At 51.6% G+C, this 24,828-nt stretch overlaps 1 protein-coding gene across 1 annotated transcript in view; it reads left to right on the top strand.

Moving 5' to 3' along the window:
* The window catches only part of aqp9b (aquaporin 9b), a 142,966-nt gene that overhangs the window by 98,263 nt on the left and 19,875 nt on the right, over positions 1 to 24,828 (top strand). The window contains exon 5 of the mRNA XM_072470715.1: positions 16,778 to 16,995. Coding sequence (XP_072326816.1) covers positions 16,778 to 16,995 — 218 coding nt within the window. The remainder of the gene's footprint in view (positions 1 to 16,777; positions 16,996 to 24,828) is intronic.

The raw sequence follows: 24,828 nt of genomic DNA, 5'->3' as shown, positions 1-24,828 counted from the left end.
TGCTTCATCCATAAGTATCTCATTGAAATATATTCAGTAACGCTATTGACTGTTTGAATCTTTTACTTTAAAAAAAATAAAATTCTGTTACAAATGACAACTTGCTTTTTTTTGCCAGTCTGGATTGAATTACATAGTAATTTCATCTTGTAAATATTAATCTCTTATTTCAGAATAACTGACTTCTGAAGGAAGGCTACAATAAAACCATCGTCGCTTGGTAAAACAGAATTGATGAAAAAAGAGACAGACTGTAGAAGGTTTTTGTCTTGCACTCATCAGGACAGATTCATGGGCCGGGATTCTCCAAAAATGGGGCTATGTCCCCACGCCCGCCAGAAAACGGGTGCGAATCACTCCAGACTTTTTCAAAAAGTCCGGAGTGATTGTCCGGTTTTAAGAGGGATAGCAGGGCCTCAGCATGCGCCGCGCAGCTCCTGCTGCCGATACGCGGCCCTACACTTTTGGCCGTGGGTCTGCGCATGCGGGCGACGGTCAGCTTCAGCGGCGGCGGGGCCGCACAACATGGCGGGGCCACACAGCGGGCCGGCACGGAAGAAGGTAGTCCCCCCCCAGATCGTGCGCGCCCGCCGATCGGTGGCCCCCGATCACGGGCCCGCCCGTCGTGGAGGCCCCCACCCCCCAGGAGACTGATTCCCCCGCCCCCCCACTATGACGGCCAGCACACCACGCCGGGTGGAACCATACGGGAGCCACGCCGGCGGAACTCGGCGGGAACTCGTCCGTCCAATCGCCGCGGGGGGCCTCTTTCAACGGCCCCCGATCGGCGCCGCGTCGACTGTGCACGAACAACCGGCGCCGATTCTCCGGTCGTCGGAGGTTCGCGTCCCGGCATCGGAGCCAATCATGGGTCTGAGACCCTATTCTCCGCCCCTGCGCTAAGCACGATTTCGGCTTGGAGGCTCGAAGAATCCCGGCCATGATCTCCAACTGTGCAAAGTATCTATCCAATTCACAGATTTAATTTGTGGAACTAAAGTGCGAAAGGGAAAGGGGCATTATTGAAATGGTGTGATTTTCTAACTGCATACTGGCTGAAGAAGTTTGCACTCCAAAGCGGGCATATTGGCTGCATTGCCTTTGATTTTGTGTCCATTGGCAATGTTTCCCAATGCTGGTGTGAACTCAGAAACTTAACCCCAATGTCACCACGCTGAATGGCAGATCAAAGAAAACCACAAAGCAATAAACAATCATGACAATGGGCCACAACTTCTGGTCTCCCCCACATCGGATTTTGGGGAGTACCCCAAAGGTAGGCTGGGGAATGTCTTTTGGATGCGTTAGTTTCCTCTGGACAATTGAGCTGTGCTGTGAACCACCCAACAAGATGATTTAAATCGCTAACTTTGGATGGTTCCACTAGGATTAAGCTAACAGTGACTCAGAAGGGCAGCACGGTAGCACAGTGGGTAGCACTGTTGCTTCTCAGCCCCTGGGTCCCAGGTTCAATTCCCGCTTGGGTCACTGTCTGTGCGGAATCTGCACGTTCTCCCCGTGTCTGCGTGGGTTTCTTCTGGGTGCTAGCCCTCCCTCCCCTCAGCTCCGCTCCAACACCACCTTCTTTCCTTGCGGGGTTTTACCCGCCCACACAAACCCAGATATCACTTTAAAAAGGTCTTTGGAATAAAAATAGGACGACACTGAAAAACAAACAATAATCTTGGGAGAACTGTCATCTTTATGGTCTGTTCCCTCCCCGCCAGTCACAAGGTGAACATGTCCCCCCTCCGGACGTCCTCCTTCATTTGTTGCACTAATCGGCCCAGATTTAATTTGTGTAGCTGCTCCCATCTCCTTGCCACCTGAATACCCAGGTAACGAAAACTATCTCCCACTACCTTAAACGGCAACTCCTCCAGCCTTCTCTCCTGCCCCCTCCCCTCACTTGGATCACACAACCCTCACTTTTACTCATATTTGTACCCCAAGAACCAGCCAAATTCCCCTAAGATCCGCATAATCGCCCCCATTCCCCCTAACAGGTCGGAAATATATAGGAGTAGGTCATCTGCATATAGCGAGACCCTGTGTTCCAACTCCCCGGACTAGCCCCTTCCAATCCTTTGACGCTCTCAGCGCCATGGCCAATGGCCCTATAGCAAAGGCAAACAACAGCAGGGAGAGGGGACATCCTTGCCTCGTCCCTTGGTGCAATCTAAAATAATCCGAGCTCACCTCGCCATTGGTGCCTGGTACAGCAATCAAACCCAGTCACTGAAGCCCCGCCCAAACCCGAACCGTCCCAGGACCTCCCACAAATAATTCCATTCCACCCAATTGAATGACTTCTCCACGTCCATAGCGACCACCACCTCCGCCTCCCTCCCCTCAGAGGGCATCATGATCACATTCAGGAGCCTTATAACATTGGCCGTTAACTGTCTACCCTTAACAAACCCCGCCTGGTCTTCTAGGGCAGCAGGGTAGCACAGTGGTTAGCACAGTTGCTTCACAGCTCCAGGATCTCAGGTTCGATTCCCAGCATGGGTCACTGTCTGTGCAGAGTCTGCGCGTTCTCCCTGTGTCTGCGTGGGTTTCTTCCGGGTCCTCCGGCTTCCTCCCACAATCCAAAGATGTGGAGGTTAGGTGGGTTGGCCATGATAAATTGCCCTTAGTGTCCAAAAAAGGTTAGGTGGGGTTACTGGGTTACGGGGATAGGGTGGAGACATGGGCTTAAGTAGATGCTCTTTCCAAGAGCCGGTGCAGACTCGATGGGCCAAATGGACTCCTTCTGCACTGTAAATTGTATGATTCCCCTGTCACTCCTGGGACACAGTCTTGTTCCATCTTTTTCTTGGCTGTTTGTTTCCTTTTCTCCTTCCGACTTTCTATCCTCCTCTGGTTTAAAAGGATGACTGAAAAATGGTTTTGTTCTGTGGACAAGTTCATAATCATCAGCCAACTCTGCTGCCTGGCTAGCAGTTTTAACTTTTTGTTCCTCAACATTCACCCTAATAACCAAAGGAGGTGAATTTTTAAACTCTTCTAGAAAAATCACCTCGCTAAGTGCCTCATATGTTCTCGCTATGTTTAACTCCTGTATCCAAAAGTTAAAATTATTTTGCTTTACCGTCTCAAAATCAAAATGAGTTTGTCCAGTCTATTTCTTGAATTATGTAATTTCTGCCTATATGCCTCACCGAGCCATACAGCTTTTACAAATGACCTCTTTTAAGCAAAGCTCCACTCCACTTTTAACAGGAAATCCAGTCCAGGATTTTACACCACCTCCTTTTAGGTTTCCTTTGGCTTAACTGCTTTTACACAAACTCCAAGATCCAGCTACCAATTTCCATAGTTATTTCAATTCACATTCCACAGGCTGTTGTAAAATTTCACAAACCTGAAAATCAATATCTTTCTGCCATCTTAGCCTTCTTCTCAGCTCTGTCTGTCTTACTGAACAGTTATCTGTTCTAGTGCCTTTAACCTCAGACTTCTTGGAAACCTCTCTCCAATTCTCTAGTTTCCTTAACTAGCTGCTCTTCAGATCTCGGCACTTGTTTTCTTAACCATCACTCCATGGTATGGCTTTTCTTCTAGCAAAGCTGGGAGAGATGTTCCCCCTCTCGCCTTCAAAACCAACCACTTCTAGCAAAGCTACCTTCTCTTTCACTATCTGCCTCCAACTGCAATCAAATTAGCTAAACTAAAACTTAATTGTTTCTCTATCTTACAAGGCTCCAGTTGCTAAGCACATTCCTCTGTTGACATATTTGTTGTTCATGCCACAGCCCTCTCTAAACACAATAGAACCCCAGTTGGAACTTAGGCAACCCCCACATATACAAACACCTTTGTCCAACATGAATCTAACTATAGGTTTTACCCTTCCAAGCGCAGAAACATTAAATTACACACTTAAAACTATACCTCATTTCTGATGGTTACCAATACTAATCTAATTCCCTTAAATGCTTTCGTTTTCCTAACATTATAAAATAGTTTGACATTTTCTTAAATAAAAGGCTTCCTTTTATCATTTCTTTGACATGTGCCATATTCTTAATTATACAACGATGGTACTTTTATCGACATTTTATAAAAGTTTCACATGAATTCCAGCTGGTAAACAGCTATTGAAGAAATTTTGGAATCAACTGTCCCATATGGTCTTATTTTTACTCCAGATCCTGTTTTCATTTGATGCAGCATGTGATTTAGATCGTATCATTGTACAATTTTGCTTGCGTGCAATAATTACAAATCTCCACAACATTTTATAAAAATACACTTTTCAGGCGTCATGTGCTAGCCTCAGTCTCCTGGGGTTGAATTCCTTACTCAGTACAGGAGGGTAAGAGTTTGTTACAAAGAAAGTCGTTATCACATGGACTAGCAGAAGCTGCTCACAATTTGAATGGATGGAAGACTGTGAGCCTCTCATGCCCAATTTTCTGCTGCTAAAGATTTTCATCATACCGAGATAATGGCTGAGTTTATTTAGATTGTTCATCGAGGATCAAAATGAGGAGCTCCCCATCTAAAAAAACTTTATAGCACCCCAAATGATGCATTCACCAACGAGGCTTCTGAGCAGGTGGCACATTGGGGCTAGTTTCCTCATAGTGACTTGTGTCAATGTTACGCCAATGATAGAGAGATTTACACCCTGCCGGACAGGCAATTGCACAAGAGCTTTCTGGTCAAGCTCTTAGACAATCATAGAATTTACAATGCAGAAGGAGGCCATTTGGCCCATCAAGTCTGCACAGGCCCTTGGAAAGAGCACCCACTTAAGCCCACACCTCCACCCGATCCCCGTACCCCAGCAACCCCACCTAACCTTTTTTTTGACACAAAGGGGCAATTTATCATGGCCAATCCACCTAACCTGCACATCTTTGGACTGTGGGAGGAAACCAGAGCACCCAGTGGAAACCCACATAGACACGGGAAGAACGTGCAGATCAGCATAGATAGTGACCCAAGTCGGGAATCGAATCTTGGACCCTGGAGCTGTGGAGCGACAGTGCTAACCACTGTGCTACCGTGCCACCCTGGATTGGGGTAGTCTTTGATGGAAATGGCATGTAAATTAGGTTTAATTGACTGCAGCACATGGAAAGTGGAGTGTATCCTTTAAAAGGACAGATCAGTCTACACGACACAACATCAAGACAGGTGGGACCTCAGAGACAGGAAGGGACAGTGCTTGACTCACTCAACTCTCACTGCTTTGCGGGATCTTTCATCAATCTTTCCATCATTCTTTACATAGCAGCACTTGCATCAAGCAAGTGGCAAAAAAAACAGAATGTCAACAGACCAGAGCCTCATAGAAACTGAAATTCAGAAGGGACAGACTTGTATGTGTGTTTCAGCAAGCCACGAATATCACCCCCTCCACTGAGTGCCAACTCCCTCACCTCCCAGACTGCAGAGCTGCAAGAACAACAAACAGCAAAGAAAAGTACTGCACAGGAACAGCCCCTTCGGCCCTCCAAGCCTGCGCCGACCATGCTGCACGTCCATACTAAAATCTTCTACACTTCCGGGGTCCGTATCCCTCTATTCCCATCCTATTCATGTATTTGTCAAGATACCCCTTACACGTCACTATCGTCCCTGCTTCGACCACTTCCTCCGGCAGCGGGTTCCAGGCACCCACTACCCTCTGTCTAAAAAACTTGCCTCATACATCTCCTCTAAACCTTGGCCCTCGCACCTTAAACCTATGCCCCCTAGTAATTGACCCCTCTACCCTGGGGAAAAGTCTCTGACTATCCACTCTGTCTAGGCCCCTCATAATTTTGTAGACCTCTATCAGGTCGCCCCTCAACCTCCTTCGTTCCAGTGAGAACAAACCAAGTTTATTCAACCTCTCCTCATAGCTAATGCCCTCCATACCAGGCAGCATCCTGGTAAATCTCTTCTGCACCCTCTCCAAAGCCACCACATCCATCTGGTAGTGTGGCGACCAGAATTGAACACTATACTCCAAGTGTGGCCTAACTAAGGTTCTATACAGCTGCAACATGACTTGCCAATTTTTATACTCAATGCCCCGGCCAATGAAGGCAAGCATGCCGTATGCCTTCTTGACTACCTCCTCCACCTGTGTTGCCCCTTTCAGTGACCTGTGGACCTGTACACCTAGTTCAGCAATTCAGAAGTTCAGCAATCTGACTGGGGCAGATAACGTAACAGACTAGATAGTCCTTCTTCCCTTGGCTGCCCACTCTGTACACCAGCACACACGCATAACTAATATTTCACAATGCATTCTGGTTAATGGAGGACCGAACTTGGTATTTTGCACCATTCCAAACCATCTCCCCAAACAACAAATTCTTACAGGCGGAACTATTAAACCTTTTCAGCCAGTCAACATCCCATATCTCCTTCTTCCGCAATTCCATGTCATTTAGCACATACTTCTCATTTACTGGTCTTCCCCTCATTCTTTTCATTTTGAATATCCCGTGCTTTGGGAATTTTGCCTGGTGCACGTTCTTTAAAAAAGTTATGAGTTGTTAACCCTGCAGCACGTTTCTCCTCTGTACGGGAAGCTAGGAACCCGACTGAAAAGGATTCCCTTTCTCACACGCTGCAGGCATTTTCCTTTCTTTTTTAACTGTGGCCTGCAGGTTTCAATCTTCAACTCCATATGTTTTTCCTTTTGAAACTTTAGACTTTTCGTTTTAACCTTAGCCTAGCCACCATGAGCTGTTGCATCACTTTCGTCCCCTTCTGCATCTCTCTTTCAGCTGTGCTGTGGATGCTGAATCCTGGGACTGCCATCTATTATACGAAATAAGTACAATTTCTTTGCTCACCATCTTGTGAACCGACCAGGTTCTTTGGCTCTGCATCATTCAGGGTCTTGTGTCAGAGTGTTGCAATTCTTTTTATATTTCTGCTCACCGTCTTGTGAACTGACCAGCTTTGTTCATGCTGCGTCACTCAGGGTCTTGCAATTGATTCTTTAATTTCTTAGGCAGAGATCTCTCTGGTCAGGCTTGCTGCTTTTAGTCTTTCAGATCTTGGGATTCCGTTCCAGGTTCCTTGTTTAAAATGTCACCCTTCATATCACCGCTGATCGCCATATTGCATTATGATGCCTCCACCGCCAGGATATCCTTTAGCAAACCACTGTTGCCAACCATCTTGTGTTATGGCGCCAATGCAGTTGAACACCATGGGTTCATTTGATGAGATCTTGAGGCTTGTATGTTTAAACATAAACCGTTTATTGTTAACCATTAACTATTTGCAGATCCCAGTGAATGGCATGAATTATTTTTAAATTCACTTACGGGATGTGGGCGTCATTGGTTAAGCCAGCATTTATTGCCCATCCCGAGTAGCCCTCCAGAAGATGGTGGTGAGTTGTCTTCTTGAACAGCTGCAGTCCTTGAGGTGTAGGCTTGTTCTAGGGTGTTCTCTAACCGTGCGACCCTATACATCATACTGTGGGCAGTGCTATTCTCCAGTCCCACGTTAACCCTTACTGTGCTGAGAACCTTTACATTACAATGGCATGCAGGCACATAATATGACAGGGTTCTAGGCCACACAGGAGTCCCTGGAATCTGCACCTGTACCATGTTTATTTTCCCCAACACTTTCAATGTCACCTTTTCTGTCCCACCCTGCTTCCTCAAACTCTGACACCAGCTCAGTTACTTTCATTCAGGGGCAGAGGTGTACCAGTGGGTGATTCACAGAGCCGAGGAAGCTGGAGGACTGGGAGAAGGTAACTCAGCTGAGGTTGAGGTGAACGTTGCTCTATATTTGAAGAGATTTGGGATCTCGAATGCTTGGGTGCTTGCCTGAAAAGGAGGATCTTCAAGAAATAGCTTGCCTGCATGGAGGGACTGCATGCAACAACTGGCAAGCGTGGCTCGAAAGTCTACAGCTGTTCTTTGCAGAAACATCTCAAAAGCTTCGTCTTGGTTTCAGGAATTAATGGGCTGTTAGGCAGGTTCTCCAGAATTGGCAGTGGACACTCAGCTAAAAAATGACCAACGAGCTGTTGGTGCCTCTCCATTCACTTTAACGTAGGCTCCAGCGCAGGTGGTAATAGTGGAGAGAATACAGAGCGCCCTGCGTACTAGATTCCAGATCATGCTGACCTGTCTCTCAGCATTTGAAAATTTCCTTTAGACCCTAGTTCATCGCCTGTTTAGTGAAGCCACATTTCCAGGACTCAGAGGAATGATAACGGCAGGAGCCTTATTCTGCTGTCTCTCAAAACAGCCACTAGAACCTTCAGCTCCCCCCCACTTTCAGAGGACGTGGCGATGTTCTGCGGGATACAGTGCCAGGCAACCCCACAGCAAGCTTGGAAATGGAGCCAGGAGCAACTTGCTTCCTGCAGAGATGAGGGTCATTTTAGTACCATTAACCTTTGGTAGAACATGTGATCCTGGCCCATGAGTTGCATTTACAAGAAATACTGCAATAGATGAGAGAAAGATGCAGGTAGGTAACTGTGCGAAGGATGGTGCTAAAGATTAGCATGGTCATGCCTAATCACATGTTAAATCTTACAAGTTAGGGTCCATTCATTGAGTGTTGATTCATTCACTCAGGTGATCATCATGCCAGTATGCTGACAGCCATACCTCGGGACAAAGGTGTGTTGTTACGTTAGGTAGTCAATTGAAAGGATCCTCCTTTATTGGGAAGTTGGAAAGAAGGATGAAAGGTAGTGGAGCCAAAGAAGGACTGAAGGAAAGGTTTCAGTCATGAAATGTGCTCTGGTGCCCCTCTCTCAGTATCCACTGCAGGTTATTATGGTGGTCTCCAACACCCAGCTCTGGCCAACAGAGCCAAGATCTCCTCAGCATCAACATTAAATGCCAGCTTTTCTTGAAAGGTGAAGCTGTGAAGGACACAGCAGGCTATAACTATTCTTGGAACGTGGTCTGGAGATCCTTTCCTGACACATTGTGGCAGTGATAGTATTTCTTGAAGAGCCAATGGGCCCTCTTTACGATGTTCACTTGCTGCTATTGGGGCTCCTGGTAGTGCGGTCATCTCCTATTGCAGGACTGGGGCTAACAATTGGAACCAGAAATCATCTGTCAATGTGATTTTCTACCTTGAAGAGGTCAGGGAGAGCTCCATTGCCAAGGATGACGGTATGCTAACCCCTTCCAACTGATCTGAGATTGACAAGTACAATACTTTGCGTGTTTGTCATATTCAACCTGCACATTGAGGCAGTGGAAGCTCTTCCTGTTGAGGTAGCTGAGGATGTTCATTGTGAGCGCCCACAGCAAAATAGCGGGATCATAGGTTGCAATATAAAAGTGGATGGCTTTACATTGTTGCTGTCTTTTTTTTCAAGTATTTTTATTCAAATGTTTCCATTTTTACATTTAACACACATAACATTACAAAACAAAATAAACCCAACACCAACCACTGAACCCCCCCCCCCCCCCAACACCCCAACCAACCTCCCCCCACTCGGCCCCTCCCCACCCCCCCAGCAGCTCCCCGAAATGTAGTAGAAACAAACCCCATCCTTTATGGGACCCCTCATTCATCCCTCTTAAAGTGAATTTCACCATTTCTAAGTTCACGTCGTACAAGGTCGCGCCGTACAACATGGCGCCGGCCGTGCGTAGACCCGACCCACCAAATGCGACCCCACAGACCACCCCCTGGCCACCCCCCACCAGTCCCCCATCCCTCGTGGAAGCCCCCCCAGTAAGCGATGACGCCATGTCGGAGGGGGCGGAGACGCGAAAACTGGTGTCAAACCGGCACCGCCCCTGATTTGGGCGTGGGAAGGGATTCTCCGCCCGATCGCCGATTACGAAATCGGCATCGGGCAATGGAGAATCTCGCCCATTGTTTCTGTCTTGCAGTGAGGTCAAAGGTGGTTAATTTTCCAACTCTCCGGTGACCTGATGAATGCTGCCTGTACTATAGACGACATCCATAGCTTCATGAAACGAGGTGGTGTGCACTGGTTGAATTCAGTGGTGAATACATTCATAGCCACAGAGAGCAATACAGGTTGATAAGAGTGGTCGTGGCTCACACTTCAGTATGTGACAGAACTGCCCTATTCCTCTTTGATGAAGTGCACGAAATGTCTCCTCAACATAGCTCTGATATAACTTGTGCTGCTGATGTTTCTCTAGGGAGATGTAATATTTGCTGGGTTGAAGCCTCCTTGAAATTTGACAGACTCTCCTTTGCTTCAGACTGTCCTCATTCTTCCTTCTCCTCTCGAGGGTCATCATAGCCACCGCTAAGGAACGCTTACATCGGCGAGGGATCAGGAGGATCATTAAACCCACAAAAATGATTCACAAACTATCTAACGTTTCCAATTGTACTGTCGTGCCCCTTTCAAGCACTACTGGTTAGGCTGCCTAGTGGCAATTGGTGGGGCCTGTGTGGCAGGCGCCACTCCCGTTAATAGTTCAGAAGTAAATAAGGATCCTCTGAACCCAGTGTGCCTAGGCTAAGGAGGTGGTCTCTTGTTTCCTGGTGTGTGCACCTAGGCTGCCCAGTTTAAGGGTCGCTGCAGGGAGAATTGGGTCACTTTCGTTGTGCCGATGACCCACTCCTGCTGACTGGGGAAGATGAGACATGAGCCCAGTGTGCCTGCACTGGGCTGTTGCGACTACCATTCTCACCTTTTGTGCAAACTGCTGCCATTCGAGTTACAAAAATGACCTTGACTGCACCCAGGTGAAGCATTACTGAGCTGGAAGCCTGAGAGTTGGTCAACTAGCCTCTCAGACCCAGCAGAACCGACTGAGACATGCACAGGGAAATAAACACAGAGTTTCAGCTGTTCAATGAAAAACCTCCAGTTGCACTCCCATTTGCCAACAAATCCCAAAGCTATGCAACAAGAGGAAATGAGAAACACAGGGAAAAACTGAAGCCAAAGAGAAACACTGATCAAAGAAACTCTGCAACATGCAAGTCAAGCACCTAACAATTGTGAGAATGAATACGCCATCATCAAGCTCAAATACATTCACATGTACCATGCCTGGTCTGCGATTAAGGGTACAATCTACCCAAATTCTTTCTGAGTGTGGTAGCGAGCAGGAATCGCTGGGTGTTTCCCGATGTCCGTCACCGGTATCTAACGTTAATTAGACCACTTAGCAATGCCCCACAGGCTTTACGCCGCAAATGACTGCCCTGCCAGCTGATTCGCTGGGACTGTGCCCGGCAGATCCCAGCTAACGAGGGAGAGCAACACGTAAATTGATCCACAGAGCAAGCACCAGACAGCTCTGCGATTTGGGGATGCCGACCTAGCCAGGCTTGTGGAAACAGTGAAGTCCAGGAGGGACACCCTGTTCCCCAGAAGGGGTCAGAGGGTTAGCCACAGGTCGTGGTAAACAACAGGCTGCCTCCACCCCTGATGTGCACCCTGGGGACACACCTAGACGTACTGGTAGAGCGCGGAGAGCTAAGCACATTGCGGATCACTGATAGGGCACTGGGTGGGGGGGGGGGGGCAGCACCATCAGAGGCGAGAGATAGTTGGTGTGTCTATTGTACTTGCACACAGATAAAACACGTTACACCCGAGACATGTGAAGCCTCCATCACGTTATTCCGCTCTGCGAGCCGGCCTGCACCCCCTCCCCCTGTTGCCCCCAGAGCCAACCAGTCTCCTGGGGTGTCCCTTGAAGATGCCAGGGATCTCCAACTGCCCCAGGATGTAGGTGTCGTGCGCACACATGCATGATCTTCAGGTGGTGGTCGCACACAAGATGGACTTTTAGGGAGCGGAACCCCTTCCTGCTGATGAAGGGCATTCCCAGATCGCCAGTTTGCGCAAGGCGGCATGCGTGGCATCCATTAACTTCTGGACCTCAGGCTTCCCGGCGATGGCAGAGAAACCAGCTGCCTGGGCATCATGTTGGACTTGGTCTAAGTCAAAGTTTATGTAGTTGGCTGCCCGGGCAAACAAGGCATTTGTGACTTTACAGATGCACTTCAGCACTGATGGTTCCACACAAGTCGCGGCAGCACAGTGGTTAGCACTGTTGATTCCCGGCTTGGGTCACTGTCAGTGCAGAGTCTGCACGTTCTCCCCGTGTGTGCATGGGTTTCCTCCCATAGGTCCCGAAAGACGTGCTGTTAGGTGAATTGGACATTCTGAATTCTCCCTCCGTGCACCCGAACAGGCGCCGGAGTGTGGCGACTGGGGGATTTTCACAGTAACTTCATTCCAGTGTTAATGTAAGCCTACTTGTGACAATAACGATTATTCTTAAGTCCCTGTTCAAGCCCTGGAATGATCCCGAGCTGTAGAGGTTCAGGTCTGCGGTGACCTTGATGGCCACCAGGAACAGATAGACTCCGGGACTGCAAGGACATGGCACAGGTGCCGCAACATCGCCTTGTTGAGGTGGGCCCTTCTGCGGCACATGCGGAGCAACATCAGTTCGAAAGACCAGCGGCACCTGTACACCTGAGGCCATCACTGGCCTCCCTCACTGGATGGCCTGAGGGCCGACCGAGTCCGCAGGGTGTGGGGCGGGGCCCTGCACATGGCCAGCCGCCTTGAGCCTCTGTCGATGCTGCTGCTGCCGCCTTCTCCGGCGCCCGGCCACCATGAGGGCGGCTTCCCCGAAGTCCACAATATCATCCACGATGCGATATCTGTAAGGAATTGGAGAGGACAAGGGACAAACAATCAGCTATGGCATCTACCCCGGACCCGCGGATGCCCCAGGTCACCCCGACGCCCACATCCCGTGCCATCGCTCATGGTGCCATCCAGCATGCCCTGCACACAAACCCCCGACTGCAACAGTGGTCCCTTCGCACCAACCCCAGACCCTGTACCCCAGACACCCGCCATGAATATTACCTGGACCGGTCACTGGTCCCCTCCCCACACCCACCCTCTGCTCGCGGGGATCTCCCCAGTGCTGCAGCCCAGCTCTTGGATGTCAGAATATGGCTGCTGCCTCAGTGGTGTTGCTGCCTCTAGAGTTAAGGTGGAATTTCCAAGCCTCACAGCCTGATTGGGATGCTAGGCAGCAACAACCAGCTGCTTCATGGCATGCCTACCAACGGGGATCCACTCCGGAGCTGTGAAGTATTTGCATTACTAGAGTTGCCAATTCTCTGTCAGTAATGGCTTTTAGCTGTGCGGGCAGCGGCTGCCACAGTCAGTGGGAGTTAAAATGACCTTCACCATATTACCACGGACGAGGCTCTGTCATGGGAGTGTTCGGTGGGACAGAGAGCAGCAGCTGGAGTTGTCCCAGTTATAGGTATACACGATTCGAGGGTGGCATGACGGACGGACCCATGGGTGCTGGACCCCCCCTGGACCCCCAACTAGAGTTGACCAGTATGGAACCAGCTGGAGAGGAAGGAGCAGTGGTGGAGTGCTGCCGCTGTTGTATATATGTAATTGTAAATAAAGTTATTCCTTTTGATTCTACAAACTCGTGCTGGATTCTTTGTGGCCCTCACAAAAACGGCCTAAACCCCAACCAAGCCCTGCACTCCCCCCCCCCCCCCCCCCCCCCCCCCACCCCCCCACCCCGGAGGATCCCCCGTGCCCTGGGCTGACCGCCTGATTTCCAAGATGGCTACTCACCTCCTCAGACCCCCACAACAGCCATTCCGCTAACTTTGCGGTTTTAAATAGGTGTGCTAAACGGCACCTGCGTGTCTGCTCATGGGGAGGCAGTTAGATCACGGGTGGCCATTCGATAGGGGGTCCTTCCCATTAATGGGATGGACTTTGGCCTTAATTGGTCATTATTGGTTTCTCGCCACACCTTCGGCAACGAGCCGGTTAAATCGGAAACCAATCGGCGGCCGACGTAATTCCTGATTTCGGCCTCTCTCGCTATCTAACCGGCCCGCTCGTTTTCACGCCCAGCGCAGCAGGGCCGATCGCGCCCTAAATATTTTATGTTCAGTTCATTCATTTATAATTTCGATGTTGTCACATAATTACGGTGTATCTGGCATTTAATTAAATAATGTAAACATTAACATTTAATTTGAATTGCATGCTGTAAACATGAATGCAGTGGGATTATGAAATAAATTTAACCTGAGATGCAAAAACCCAAGTAACCTATGTTATGATAAAAGCAAATTACTGGGGTCTGAAACCAAAAGAGAAAATGCTGGACAATCTCAGCAGGTCTGACAGCATCTGTGGAGCGAGGAGGGAGCTAACGTTTCGAGTCTGGATGACTCGCCTGTGTTATTCTTTGGACTGGAGCCTTGGTCTCCATGACAACACTCTCCAATGATTTCCAAAAAGCAGTTGCATGAACTTCCACCTGTCAGTCAAAGGATATCTTTACACCTCTCCATGATATAAATGCAAATTTGAACATCATTGCGAACTGTATATTGCCAATTCAGCAGCACATCCTCAAAAGAGGAAACAAAAGCCTCTCACGTCATGTTTTAAAATGATTCAAGCAAAAATACAGAAAATTTAACTTGTAAGATATTATTTTTGCTGTGTGAGTTATACAGTATCCTAGGCATTATTAATGGAGTACAAGAGCAAAGCGGTTATGCTAGATAGACCTCAGCTGGAATATTGTGGGCAGTTCTGGGTGCCACACTATAGGAAGGGTGTACGCATTGGAGGGGAGAGCAAGAGAGGTTTACAAAAATGGTCCCAGGGTTGAGAAACTTCAGTTATGTAGATAAATAGGAGAGTTTGTGACGGCTGTCCTTGGAGAGAAGTAGGCCAAGAAGAGATTTGATAGAGATGTTCATAATCATGTCCGAAGTGGACAGAGTATAAATAGAGAGAAACTGTTCATGCAATAATGAGAGGACACAGATTTAAAGTGATTTGCAAAAGAAGCAGATGTGATGTAAGAAAAAAACGTCCTTCACACAACTGGTCTGGAATGCGCTGCCTGGAAGTGAGGTGGAGGCAGGTCCAGCAAGTCATTCAATGGGCATTCGATGATTATTCGATGATTATTTGGATAGCGGCCCCGGGTCACTTTCCGTGTGGAGCTTGCACATTCTCCCCGCGTCTGCGCGGGTCTCACCCCCATAACCCAAAACGATGTGCAGCGTAGGCGGATTGGCCACGCTAAATTGTCCCTTAATTGGAAAAAAAAAGGATTGGGTACTATCAATTTATTTTTAAAAAAAGAAAGAAAAGAGATTGTTTGAATAAAACACTGTGCAGGGGTACAGGGAAGAGGCAGGCGAATAGCGCCAAGTCATGACGCTTGTTTGGAGAGCCGGTGCAGACATGATGGGCTGAATGGTCTCCTTCTCCACTGTAACAATTCTGTGATTCACATTTGGTGGGAAAGAGTGAAAATGTAAATGGCATTAAGCAACTGATCCTTACTTATTAAGTGCCAGATACACCATTAACTTGTGACAGCATCAGTATTATAGATTAAGGAACACCGGCAACACGGTGGGGGGGGGGGGGGGGCGTGGGGTGGTCTATGGGGGGTCCCTTTAGTTAGGGGGTCTCTGGAGAGGTTCCTGTGGTTAGGGGGGTCCATGTGGTGGGTCCCTTTAGTTAGGGGAGTCTCTGGGGGGTCTCTTTGGTTAGGGGGTCCCTGTGAGGGGGTCCTTTTCATTAGGGGGTCTCTGGGAGGGGGGGGTCCCTTTATTTAGGGAATCCCTGTCGGGGTTCCTTTAGTGAGGGGGTCTCTGGGGGGGGGGGGTCCCTTTATTTACAGAGTCCCTGTCGGGGTTCCTTTAGTGAGGGGGTCTCTGGGAGGATTCCTTTAAATAGGGAATCCCTGCGGAGAGTCCCTTTAGTTAGGGAGGTCTTTCGGAGGGTCTCTTTGGTTAGGGGGTTCCTGTGGGGGGTCCCTTTAGTTAGGGGGTCCCGCTGTACTTCGCTATTGGCTATCAGCCCTATAGCGGGATTCCCTCGGGAATCGCTCGTATTCCTAGCCTTGCGTCAATTTGCATGGCGAGGGATACTGAATTGCTTCCTGGGAGCGCAAATCAGTAGCAATTCTTCTCTGGCGGGAAAACATAGGGCTGGAATCTCCGATTTTGCGGCGTTTTGCAGGATCCGTTGCGTTTTACACGGCAAGGCCCCAGCACCGATCCTCCGAGCGGCGAGGGGCGAGCAGCCGCACCATGTAAAACGCACGGCCTTCCCGATATAACTGACTGGAGAATCGGCCACAACCTGCAACAGTCGCGCCATACAACATGGCGGCGGCCATGCGCAGACCCGGCCTGTCAGATAGTGCCCCCCTGGCCACCCCCTCGCCACCCCCAGGCCAACCCCCACCAGTCCCCCCAGCCCTCTCCGAAGCCCCCCCCCGGCCAGCAGCATGGCTCCCGTCCAACTGTTGGTGGCGCTGGACACAGTCCGCAGCCGCCACACCCGGTTCCCGAGTGCTGAGACCAGGAGTAACCGCGCGGTCGAGAACTCGGCCCATCGGGGGCGGAGCATCAGGGGAGGGCCTTCAGATAAGACCTGAGGCCGTCCCAACGGCATGCGCCATTTTGGAGGAGGCGGAGCGTGCAAAAACAGGCACCGCCCCCGATTCCACCGGAAAAAGAGATTCTCCGCCTGATCTCCTATTCTGAAGTCGGCGTCGGGGAAGGAAAATGCTGCCCATGGTCTCCCAAACGGAGCATCCCAGCCATTGTATCTCGGAGCAGACATGGTGCATGTTTGTGTTTGATGGCGGCAGGTGGGGCAATTTCTAGGAAGAGAAACAGAGTTAACATTTCAGGCCAATGACCTTTCTCGTTTTTATTTCAGGTTTCCATCCTCACCGGTATGGTGCTTTTTGTATTAATGAAACCTGCTTGCTGTTTTAAACAGATCATAGGTACGGCAGCTCTGCTCTTCTCCATTCTGGCCATCTTGGACTCGAAGAATGACGGTGTACCCAAGGGTTTGGAGCCGGTGGTCATTGGCCTGATCATCATGGTCATCGGTTTTTCAATGAGCTTCAACTGTGGTGGTCCTATCAACCCAGCTCGTGACCTTGCGCCGCGGCTCTTCACAGCCATGGCGGGGTGGGGATTTGGGGTATTCAGGTACGTGGCAATGAGGAAATCCACTAACACTGCACCAGAAGGAAATCTAATTGAAACGTTGAAAGTAACGCCACAATCGGCAGAAACCTGTTACGCTCCTTATTCTGTTTTTGGGGGCGTGGCCAGTTTTGTGGGTGGAGCCATCGTCCAGCTAAAGAATGGCGCTCAGATTGAAAATCAGCCATGATCACGCAAAATGGCGGAGCAGGCTCCAAGGGCCGAATGGCCTACTCCTGCTCCTAGCCTCTAGATTTCTAAAGTCCCTGAAATTTGATTCTTGGGATGAAAGGTTGTCTTGTGAGAGGGAGGTTGAGCCGATGCTCATTGGGGTTTAGTAGAATCAGAGGTGATCTTATTGAAACATCTCAGATTCAAGAGAGAACTTGACAGGGTGCATGCTGAGAGGATGTTTCCCGTTGTGGAAGGATCTAGAACTGCGGGGGGACGACACACAGTTTAAAAACAGGGGGTCTCTCATTTAAGTCAGAGATGAGGAAGAATTTTCTCTTTTGGAAGCTCATTAATCTTTGGAACTCTCTCCCTCAGAGGGCTGGCTGTGGGTCATTGAACATATTCAGGGCTGAGTTAGATTGTTGATCTACGAGGGAGTCAAAGGGTAAGGGGGGGGGTGCGAGGGGGGGGGGCAGGCAGGAAAGTGGAGTCGAGGCCACAATCAAATCAGTCATGATCGTATTGAATGATGAAGCAGCCTCGAGGGGCCGAATGGCCTGCTCCTGCTCCTATCTCTTAGGCAACCTTGCCTATAGGGTACAAGACTTTCAGCCTTCTCCCTGTAAGCTTCGGAATCCAACTGCGTAAATGCCCTTACACTCGACGTTCCTTTCTCCTCCCCCACAATACACCAGTCCCGCAGCTAGCCATGTTTTACATTTAGAAACAAAACAAATCTCTTCCTGATTTAATTACTGCCCTGGCAAGTGATAAAGTCTTTGTCAGACTTCAGCATTTGCCATGAGCTGTTGTCCCGGGAGCTCTCTCTGCTTTGATTTTTCTTTCCATGAGAGGTTCACTGCACGGACCACAGCTGATAAGCCAATGGCTCACAACAATTACGCTCCCTGACCCAGAAGAGTTTCGTAAATTTTCCAACTCCAGCTCCAAAAAGTCCTTTCTCGTGGTTGAGAAGAATCGGGGGGGGGGGTACATCTTCCTCTGTTCTCTCACCCCAGTGAAAGAGTAACTGTGTGTTTCTACGTGCCTTGTTTCTCCCCTAAAATTAGACGACTGAGGAAATTACAAGGTGTATGTACGGACCTCCCCCGATAAATCTCTCAGGCTCCAGCTGTGTGGACGCCCATTGCACCAAACCTCCTTCTGCCACTATCGCCGTTCCTGCTTCGTTACTGTCCCGCCCTCTCTGCTCTCGATTCAGGAGGCAGAATGTGATATTCTGTTAATAACCCTGAAATTACGAACTCCCAGTTTCTTTTCCCCCTCAGGCTGACCATAGGAGGGCTGAGGACAAATGATTAATTATACATTTAATGCTGAGGAAGTTTCTGATTCAAGGATGCCATATGGTGCCATCTGCTACGTTGGCATAGGGAGGCTGGTGACAGCCTTTCCTCCAGAATCTAGTGCGATTGATGATATTATGAGCTACTCTGCAGCCACAACTGACATAAGCTCAGTTCCTCGGGCTTGTTTAGCCTGGCAGCACACACTCTGATTATATCTATTCTTCGGTACCTGATGTGCTGGTAGATAAACAGAATGTCTTCATGCCAGGTACTCCTCGCTGCATAATAGAACGAGGCAGTGTGTACTGTGCCCGTGCAAGCTTTGTAGTGCCCTGAGCTGGAGGGAAAGATGGAGTGCCTGTTTGCATTCAGACCACACAAATGCTGCGTGTTCTTTAATACGTCTCAGGCCCATTACCCCGATTAGTCTAACAAGGATGTTCGAACAATTGCACAGTGACTCGCAGCCAGACAAGCAATGTGCAACAACGCAAATTCAAAACTTTTACCAGAAAGTGATGTTTCCATTGAAACTAAATCTAATTTAGTAATGATTGCCTCCAAAACGTGCTGCCTAATGAAGCAGAACCGTATTTAGTGCAGTACTGAGGGAGTGCTACACTGTCAGAGATGCCATCCTTCGAGGAGAACGTCAACCCCAAGACCCTCTCTGACCTCTCAGGTGGATGCCAAAGATCCCAGGACAGCCTTTGAGGAAGGGCAGAGGAGTTCCTCCCCTATTTCCACCAACCAACGCCTAGAAGAGATAATCTGGTCATCGTCACATTTTTGGCTGAGGGGGACATGGAACTATAGAATCCCTACAGTGCCATTCAGCCCATCAAGTCTGCATCGACCCTCTGAAAGAGCACCCTACCCTGTCCCTCTCCCTGGCCCTATCCTTGTAACCCTGGAGCCCCACCTAACTTGCACATCTTTGGACACTAAGGGACAATTGATCATGGCCAATCCACCTAACCTGCACATCTTTGGACTTGTGGGAGGAAACCCGCACAGACATGGGGAGAACGTGCAAACTCCACACAGACAGTGACCTGAGGCTGGAATGAAAAACTGGGTTCCTGGCGCTATGAGGCAGCAGTGCTAACCACTCTGACACCTTGCTGCCCTCATGACAAAATACGCAATAAATTGACTGCTGCATTTTCATGGTGATGTGCAACCTGTATCTATGGGCTGGATTCTCCGTTTTGGAAACTAACTCCCCACGCTGGCGTGAAAACAGTGGTCTTTTACGCCAGGAAAACTGATGCAAAAAGGCCACCAATTCGCCATTTCGCTGGGGGCCAGCAGGGAGGCAGCATGGAGCTCGCATGTCTAGCTGCCGTTACGGCCCTGAGCATTTCCAGTTCCGCGGCCGCGCCGTACTCCATGGCAGTCCCGGACCACAGAAGTAGTGCCCTCCTTTGGCCGCTCGCATGCCTCGGACTGCCCGCGCACAGTGCCACCAGCCCCAAATGAAACCCCCCCTGCCCACCGATCAGCCCTCCCCCAACTGTGGCGGTGCCGGACTGAATCGGCAAGCGAAGTTCCGGATCGGTGTGAGCACACGTAACCCACACCGTCGGGAACTCGGCCGGTCGGGGACGGAGCATTGCGGGGAGGGCCTCAGGCAGTGGCCTGAGGCCGTGGATAATCGGCACAGCGTACTCCGCTCTTCAGGTGGAGGAGAATACAAAAACCGGCGCCGCTCCTGATAGTGGCGGCAAAACGGATTCTCCGCTCCGTCGCCGAACGCGATTTCGGCGTTGGGCAGCGTAGAATCCAACCCGTACATTTTTTGCGATAAAGAAACTGCCCCCAGCCATCGAGGCACATGGGAAGAACAGGGTAGCTCAGCAGCATAGGGAGAGTCCCGCTGATATTTATTTTGATTGAATTCTCCAACACAACAAAATAACACGTGAGTAACCAGGGGCGAGATTCTCCGACCCCCCGCCGGGTCGGAGAATCGCCAGGGGCTGGCGTGAATCCCGCCCCCGCCGGTTCCCGAATTCTCCACCACCGGATATTAGGCGGGGTCTGGAATCGCGCCGCGCTGGTGTAGATTAAACCACCTACCTTACTGGCGGGACAAGGCGGCGTGGGCGGGCTCCGGGGTCCTGGGGGGGACGCGGGGTGATCTGGCCCCGGGGGGTGCCCCCACGGTGGCCTGGCCCGCGATCGGGGCCCACCAATCCGCGGGCGGGCCTCTGCCGTGGGGGCACTCTTTCCCTTCCGCCTCCGCCATATGGTCTCCACCATGGCGGAGGCGGAAGAGACTCTCTCCACTGCGCATGCGCGGGAATGCCGTCAGCGGCCGCTAACGCTCCCGCGCATGCGCCGCCCAGAGATGTCATTTCCGCGTCAGCTGGTGGGGCGGAAATTCATCCGCCGCCGGCCTAGCCCCTTAAGGTTGGGGCTCGGCCCCCAAAGATGCAGAGCATTCCGCACCTTTGGGGCGGCGCGATGCCCGACTGATTTGCGCCGTTTTGGGCGCCAGTCGGCAGACATCGCGCCGTTTCCGGAGAATTTCGCCAAGGTTAGTGGGCTGCGGCGTTGTGTCAATGAGCTGCACAGGTTTCCCCAGCTCGGGAAGCCCTGGGCGCAATTCTCCCATCGGGGGACTAAGTCCCTACGTCGGAGTGAAAACCGGAGTGTTTCACTCTGGCGTCGGAATCCGCTCCCAGCCCCCTATTCTCCCGCCCCTGGGGGCTAGGAGCGGCGTCGCCTCATTTACGCGCGCCAGGCCTTGGCGCCGTGTAAAAGCGGAGTCGTGTAAATGACGTCACCCGCTCATGCGCGGGTTGGTCAGCGCCAACCCCCATTTGAGGCCGCCCGCGGTGCAGGAACCCCCCTCCCCCCCCCCCCCCACAGGCCGCCCCCCAGCATTCCCGCGCTGCTCCCGCTGGCAGCAACCAGGTGTTGATGGCGCCGGAGGGAACCCGGCGTGTTGGGCAGGCCGCTCGGCCCATCCGGGCCGGAGAATCGGCGCTCGCCCGTTGCAAGCGGCGAGCGGCGATTCTCCCAGCGACCAACCGTGATTCGCGCTGTGCCGGTCTGGCGAGGTGGGAGAATCGCGTGCGGGTGCCGGGGCGGTGTGGCGGGACTCGCGCGGCTCCCCGGCGATTCTCGAACCTGGCCTGCGGTGAGAATTCCACCCCCCTTTTCCGTTTATGGCGGTTTTCTGGCAGGTTCGATGAGGCACCTTAATACAGTGGAAGTTGGACGTCCGGTTGCGGCTATGCAGAGCTAAGCCGCACGTTCGGCAGCTCCCGCAAGAAACAGACTTTTGGGCTCTTTTTAGGGCCCCCAGCGACATTTGTTCGACGGTTCCCAGTGTGGGAAGGTGACAGTAACATTTCCCGGCACTGTATGGATTGGACCAGGAGTGGAGCGGTGAAAAAAGTAGTTTTGAAGCAGCGAAAAGTGCAAGGGAGGAAAACCAAGATGGCGGCGGGTGGAGACCAGGCAGCGTGGGCGCAGTGGGTGCAGGAACAGCAGGAGTTTCTCTAGCACTGCTTCACGGAATTGAAGGCAGAGCTGTTGGAGCCTATGAAGGCGTCGATTGACAAGCTGGTCTAGACCCAGAAGGCCAAGGGGCGGCGATCCGGGAGGTGCGGAAAAAGGCCTCGGAAAACAAGGACGAGATCTTGGGCCTGGCGGTGAAGGTAGAGGTGCACGAGGCGATGCATAAGAAATGGCAGGAGAAGTTCGAGGTCATGGAGATTCGGTCGAGGAGGAAGAACCTGCGGATTCTGGGTCTCCCGGAGGGAGTGGAGGGGTCGGATGTTGGAGCATACGTGGTCATGATGCTAAACATGTTGATAGGCGCGGGGGCCTTCCCGAGGCCCCTGGAGCTGGAGGGGGCCCACCGAGTTTTGGCGAGGAGGCCCAAGTCCAACAAGCCGCCGCGGGCGGTGCTGGTGCGGTTCCACCGCTTTGTGGACAGGGAGTGTGTCCTAAGATGGGCAAAGAAGGAGCGGAGCAGCAAGTGGGAGAATGCAGAGGTCCGGATATACCAGGACTGGAGCGCGGAGGTCGCCAAGAAGAGGGCCGGCTACAATCGGGCTAAGACGGCTCTGCATCGGAAGGGGGTGAAATTTGGATTGTTGCAGCCGGCGCGACTGTGGGTCACTTTCAAGGACCGCCACCACTACCTCGAGACGCCGGAGGAGGCGTGGACCTTTATCCAGGCCGAAAAGTTGGACTCGGATTGAGGGTCGGTTGCGAGGGGATGTCGAGAGGGGATTGATGTGATTGTTGTGTTTTGGGGGGATGGTCTGTTCTGTTTGGTGCCGTTTTATTTTGGGTGTTGGGTGGGGTAGGGTGAAATGGTTCGTAGTGGAGGTTTGGTGAGAGTGTGGGCGTCAGTGGTTGGAAGAGGGGGCCCCATTGGGGGGAGGGAAGAGGGGAGGCCCGAGGTGCGGAAGCTAAGATCAGGCCGCGAAAGGGAGCTGTGCCAGAGGGGGCGGGGCCGGCTTGGTGGAAAGCACGGGCATTTTCCCACGCTAGGGAAGGGAGGGGGCGGGTTCGGGGGGAGGGGTGGTGCTGGAGAGGAGCGTGATGATGGACAGGGGGGGGGAGATTCTCACACTGGGGGGTCGATGGAGTGGCGGGAGCGGCCGGTGTCAGCAGGAGTTAGCTGACTTACGGGAGTGCTATGGGGGGAGCAACACAGCTAGGGGGGGACCTAGCTGGGGGGGGGGGGGGGAGGACTGGGTTGCTGCTGCATTGACCAAAGGGGAGCTGGAGCCTGAAGAGAGAGTTGGGGCGGGGGTCTGCTGCTGGGGGGCATGGAGAGTGCGGGAGCCGCGGGCACGTGGCTGGCCTAGAAAGGGAGATGGCTAATCGGCAGGGGGTTTGGGGTGGGGGGGGTCAGGCAGCCCCCTTATCCGGCTGATAACTTGGAATGTGAGAGGCCTGAACGGGCCGGTCAAGAGGGCCCGTGTGTTCGCGCACCTGAAGGGACTGAAGGCAGATGTGGTCATGCTCCAGGAGACGCATTTGAGGGTGGCCGACCAGGATAGGCTGAGAAAGGGGTGGGTAGGGCAGGTTTTCCACTCGGGCTGGACGCAAAGAATCGAGGGGTGGCGATTATGGTGGGGAAGCGGGGGTCGTTTGAGGCGCTGAGCATCGTGGCAGACAATGGAGGTAGGTACGTGATGGTGAGTGATAAGCTGCAGGGGGTGTGGGTGGTCTTGTGTATGCCCCGAATTGGGACGATGCCGGATTTTTACGAGGCAGGGGGTCCCCCTATCCCCCCTGCTATTTGCGTTGGCAATTGAGCCTTTGACTATGGCTCTAAGGGAGTCCAGGAACTGGAGGGTGCTGGTCCCGGGTGGGGGGGTGGGGGGGAGGAACACTGGGTTTTGTTGTATGCCGATGACCTGTTACTGTATGTGGCGGACCCGGTGGGGGGGATGCCGGAGGTGATGCGGATCCTCAGGGAGTTTGGAGACTTTTTCTGGTATAAGCTCAACATGGGGAAGAGTGAGCTACTCGTGATACACCCAGGGGACCAGGGAAGGGGGATAGACGAGCTTCCACTGAAGAGGTCGGAAAGGAGTTTTCGGTACCGAGGGATCCAGGTGGCCAGGAGCTGGGGGGCCCTACACAAGCTCAACTTGATGAGGCTGGTGGAGCAGATGGAGGAAGAGTTTAAAAGGTGGGATATGCTGCCACTCTCCCTGGCGGGTAGGGTACAGTCGGTGAAGATGACGGTGCTCCCGAGGTTCCTTTTTATATTCCAGTGCCTCCCCATCCTGATCCCTAAGGCCTTTTTTAAGCGGATCAGCAGGAGCATCATGGGGTTTGTATGGGCGAAAAAGACCCCGAGGGTGAGAAGGGTGTTTCTGGAGCAGAGTAGGGACAGAGGAGGGTTGGCGTTATCTAATCTGTGTTGGTATTACTGGGCTGCCAATGTGGCGATGATACGCAAGTGGGTAATGGAGGGATAGGGGGCGGCGTGGAAGAGGCTGGAGATGGCGTCCTGTGTGGGCACCAGCCTGAGAGCGCTGGTGAAGGCACCGCTGCCGCTCCCGCTGACAAGGTACACCCTGAGTCCAGTGGTGGCTGCGTACCCTCAAAATCTGGGGGCAGTGGAGACGCCACAGGGGGGAGGCAGAAGCTTCGGTGTGGTCCCCGATCCGAGAGAACCATCGGTTTGTCCCGGGGAGAATGGGTGGGGGGGTCCTGAGCTGGCACAGGGCAGGTATTAGAAGGATGGAGGACTTGTTTATAGGTGGGACTCTATAAAGGTAAAATTTGCCTTAAGAAGATCTGTGCAAGGGTTCTTCAGCAGGTGGCAACCGTTCCTAGACTTTCTAGCGGAGCGTTAGGAGGTGGACAG

Source organism: Scyliorhinus torazame, chromosome 12 (assembly GCF_047496885.1).
Source record: "Scyliorhinus torazame isolate Kashiwa2021f chromosome 12, sScyTor2.1, whole genome shotgun sequence".
Taxonomy (NCBI): Eukaryota; Metazoa; Chordata; class Chondrichthyes; order Carcharhiniformes; family Scyliorhinidae; genus Scyliorhinus; species Scyliorhinus torazame.
Note: the sequence above shows the minus strand (reverse complement) of the source record. Positions and strands in the feature narration are given on the sequence as shown.